Below are 4533 nucleotides of genomic sequence, written 5' to 3'. Positions count from 1 at the left end.
CTCTGCTGTATGTTCTGAATCTTCAATTCTCTGTTTTATTGACTTGAAAAGATACAAATTAAAAATTTTTTTGGGATTTTTTTAATAATGAGACTATGATCAAATAAACAATGCATGCAAGACACCAAACTTAGAAGTTTGTATACTACTGACACTAACAAGTTGAGAATGCATATGAGAAACAACAAAACACTCTAGACAAGAGAATTTAAAGATCAGAGCAATGAAATCATCAAGAGCAACTTGAAGATCAATGAAGACACATGATTGAATTCAAAGAATGCATGCAATTGACACCAAACTTAAAATGAGACACTAGACTCAACAAGAAACATAAAATATTTTTGGTTTTTATGATTTTGTAATTTTTTTGGATTTTTTTTTCGAAAATTGATTGAAAAAAGAAAAGAAGGGTATCAAAATTCTTAATGAGAATTCCAGGAATCATGCAATGTTAGTCTAAAGCTTTAGTCTAAAGGAATTAGACATGGCTAGCCAAGCTTCTGCAGGACATTGCATTCAAGAGCTAAATTGATGAGAATCAATCAGCTTTGGTGATAATAAGAACATCACCTTGAAACACTAGAATTCATTCTTAAGAACTCTGAAGAAAAATACCTAATCTAAGTAACAAGATGAACCGTCAGTTGTCCAAACTCAAACAATCCCCGGCAACGGCGCCAAAAACTTGGTGTTGTTGCCGGATCAAAACTTGGCACTGCTATTGCAGAGAACAAATGCGAAACTGTAGTTAGGACATTTAATTCCCCGGCAATGGCGCCAAAAACTAGGTGCACGAAACTGTGATCATCAATGGCACCATCAACATGGTACGCTCAATTGCAATCTCAACTCTTTGTCACAACTTCGCACAACTAACCAGCAAGTGCACTGGGTCGTCCAAGTAATAAATCTTACGCGAGTAAGGGTCAATCCCATGGAGATTGTTGGTATGAAGCAAGCTATGGTCATCTTGTAAATCTCTGTCAGGCAGATTCAAATGGTTATGGATGATTTATGAATAAAGCATAAAATAAGGATAGAGATACTTATGTAATTCATTGGTGAGAATTTCAGATAAGCGTATGGAGATGCTTTGTTCCTTCTGTCTCTCTACTTTCCTACTGTCTTCATCCAATCCTTCTTACTCCTTTCCATGGCAAGCTGTATGTTGGGCTTCACCGTTGTCAGTGGCTACAGTCCCGTCTTCTCAGTGAAAATGTTCAACGCGCTCTGTCACAGCACGGCTAATCATCTGTCGGTTCTCAATCAAGTTGGAATAGAATCCAGTGATTCTTTTGCATCTATCACTAACGCCCAGCCTTCAGGAGTTTGAAGCTTGTCACAGTCATTCAATCATTGAATCCTACTCAGAATACCACAGACAAGGTTTAAACCTTCCAGATTCTCTTGAATGCCGCCATCAATTCTAGCTTATACCACGAAGATTCTGATTAAGGGATCCAAGAGATATCCACTCAATCTAAAGTAGAACAGAGGTGGTTGTCAGGCACACGTTCATAGGTGAGAATGATGATGAGTGTCATGGATCATCACATTCATCAAGTTGAGGAACAAGTGATATCTTAGAACAAGAATAAGCCGAATTGAATAGAAGAACAATAGTAATTGCATTGATACTCGAGGTACAGCAGAGCTCCACACCTTAATTTATGGTGTGTAGAAACTCCACCGTTGAAAATACATAAGAACAAGGTCTAGGCATGGCCAAGAGGCCAGCCCCCAAAACATGATCTAAGATAGCATAAAACTCTCCAAGATAGCTACCCAGATGAGAATACAATAGTACAAGGTCCTATATGTAGAGAACTAGTAGCTTAGGGTTTACAATGACATAAAAATCCACTTCCGGGCCCACTTGGTGTGTGCTTGGGCTGAGCATTGAAGCTTCTATGTGTAGAAACTTTTCTTGGAGTTAAACGCCAGCTTTTGTGCCAGTTTGGGCGTTTAACTCCCATTCTTGTGCCAGTTCCGGCGTTAAACGCCAGAATTCTTGAGCTGACTTGGAACGCCTGTTTGGGCCATCAAATCTCGGGCAAAGTATGGACTATTATACATTGCTGGAAAGCCCAGGATGTCTACTTTCCAACGCAACTGAGAGCTCGCCAATTGGGCTTCTATAGCTCCGGAAAATCCACTTCGAGTGCAGGGATGTCAGAATCCAACAGCATCTACAATCCTTTTTAGCCTCTGAATCAGATTTTTGCTCAGGTCCCTCAATTTCAGCCAGAAAATACCTGAAATCACAAAAAAACACACAAACTCGTAGTAAAGTCCAGAAAAGTGAATTTTAACTAAAAACTAATAAAAATATAATAAAAACTAACTAAAACATACTAAAAACAATGCCAAAAAGCGTATAAATTATCCGCTCATCACAACACCAAACTTAAATTGTTGCTTGTAAACAATGCCAAAAAGCGTATAAATTATCCGCTCATCAGCTATCATTGAAGAAGTAGTCTATGAGAAAGAAGAACATCACGACATGAAGCCGCAACTCATTACACTAATCAAGAACAATTGCTTCTATGGCGGAAATCCTTTGGAGGATCCTAAACAGCACATATCTATTTTTCTGAGGACTTGTGGTGCTGTCAACTCCGATGGTGCAATTCATGATACCTATAAGCTCTTGTTATTCCCCTTTTCACTAAGGGATGAAGCTGCCCAATGGCTTGAAACCCTTCCCCAAGGGAGTATCCCTAGTTGGGACGATTTGGTTGCCAAGTTTCTAGCTAAATTCTCCTCATCCCAACAAACCATCAAGCTGAAAGAGGGAATACATCCATTCATACAAGGAGAGGAAGAACCACTTTTCAAAGCATGGGAAAGATACAAGAAAGCAAGTGACAAGGTGGGTCTCCAAGCTTTCTATGAAGGATTAACCCCAGAAACAAGAAAAGCGGTGGATTACTTCTCAGATGGCCTACTCAAAGCGACAACAACTGCCCAAAGAACTGTAAGTTTCAATAACAAAGGAGTCAACAATCAACACTCGTTTGAAAAACCACAGAATGCAATTTTAGAAAAGGAAGTGATGAATCTTGAAGGAGTGAAGGCAGTCATGAATCAAAATAAGCAGCTACACCATCAAACTCAGCAACAATTGGAGCTGATAGCTAGAAAAATTGATTGTCTACATTCTGCTATAGTGAATGCACAATTTCCACCATGGAAGCCACATTCTTATCTAAGAATGGGGGAATACCAACATCAAGAACAAAGGGGTTCCAACATTGGCAAACCCATGATCACAAACAACCAAAGTCACCCATCTAATAATGCCAATCAAAACCAATGCTTACAAAACATGCACCCTCAGTCTCATAACAACTCACAAAATCAACAGAATACCTTTGCAACACCCACATTTTACCCACACAATACATGTGGAATTCCTTCGCAAGGTTTTCCACAGCCACTAGTCCATCTCATAAATTTAAACCATTCTCAGAAGATCACTAACTTGGAGATCTTAATAGAGAGAATGATGGAGCACCAAGAGGTGACAACAAAGAACCAGGAAGCTTCAATCAAAAGAATTGAGAGGCAGATGGAACAACTGGCTAAGCACCTTGTAGAAATGGGTGAGAAGAGGGCAAATACTTTCCCCAGAGCCACTGAAGACAACCTGAAAGACAATGAAAAAGTTGCTACGTGGGAGAAATGGAAAGCAACCATAGAAGGAAGTGAGAAGGCTATGGGAAAAGAAACAATCATCAAAGAAAAGCACCACAGAGAAGTTCCTCAAGAAGAAATAGAGGAAAGAAAGCCCACAGTAAGAGGAGAAAATCAAAGGCAACAGAATTCTCAACTTCCATGATCAAAGGATGGAGAATGTCAAGCTAGTGACAATAAAGAAGCGCTTGTTGGGAGGCAACCCAACCTGAGGTAGCTTTCTTTTCACAGCTATTTTAATAAAAAGGTTAATTAGCTTTATCTATATTGTAAGAAGCTAAGTTTGGTGTTGCACACCAAAACAATATAAGGGAGAATGAAGGATTCTAAGTTTGGTGTTCCACCAAAATCTCATCATAAAACATATTCTCACTCCCTGCATAATGCTAGCTTCAAGCATTTAGATAAACTAGTTAACTACTTTGCTATTTCCTAGTTTTCAGTTTTGTTACTTTTAGCAAACAAAAAAAAAGAGTTCACATATGGTTAATTTGATGCATGAGAACCACTGGCAAGGTACTAAGTTTGGTGTTCCCACACCAAAGTAAGTTCAAAAGCCCACAAATAATTAATGCATGCTAACCATTTTTTTAAGTGCTTGGGGAACAAGCAACTTTCAATATCACTGCAGAGCATCGTACAAGCTTTTGGAAAAATTAAGCATCATCAATCAAAGAAATGAAAGAGGAATGCTAAAACCAGCAATGATGATGAGGAGGAGGAGGAAAGCAAGTAAACTCCAAAAGGTTGTATTGTTAAGTGATTATTTTGCATCAGACACTGCTATGATTGAAAGTGATATTGTACCCCTGTCTGTCTGCATAATATATT

The 4533-nt window shown here is 38.8% G+C and overlaps 1 protein-coding gene across 1 annotated transcript; it reads left to right on the top strand.

Moving 5' to 3' along the window:
- The first annotated feature begins 2509 nt into the window (after positions 1–2509).
- Positions 2510–3847, top strand: LOC107489540 (uncharacterized). The gene has a single exon (XM_016110291.1). It carries the CDS (start codon positions 2510–2512, stop codon positions 3845–3847), a length of 1338 nt encoding a protein of 445 aa, XP_015965777.1.
- Positions 3848–4533: the final 686 nt, after the last annotated feature.

This window comes from Arachis duranensis, chromosome 5 (assembly GCF_000817695.3).
Source record: "Arachis duranensis cultivar V14167 chromosome 5, aradu.V14167.gnm2.J7QH, whole genome shotgun sequence".
NCBI lineage: Eukaryota > Viridiplantae > Streptophyta > Magnoliopsida > Fabales > Fabaceae > Arachis > Arachis duranensis.
Note: the sequence above shows the minus strand (reverse complement) of the source record. Positions and strands in the feature narration are given on the sequence as shown.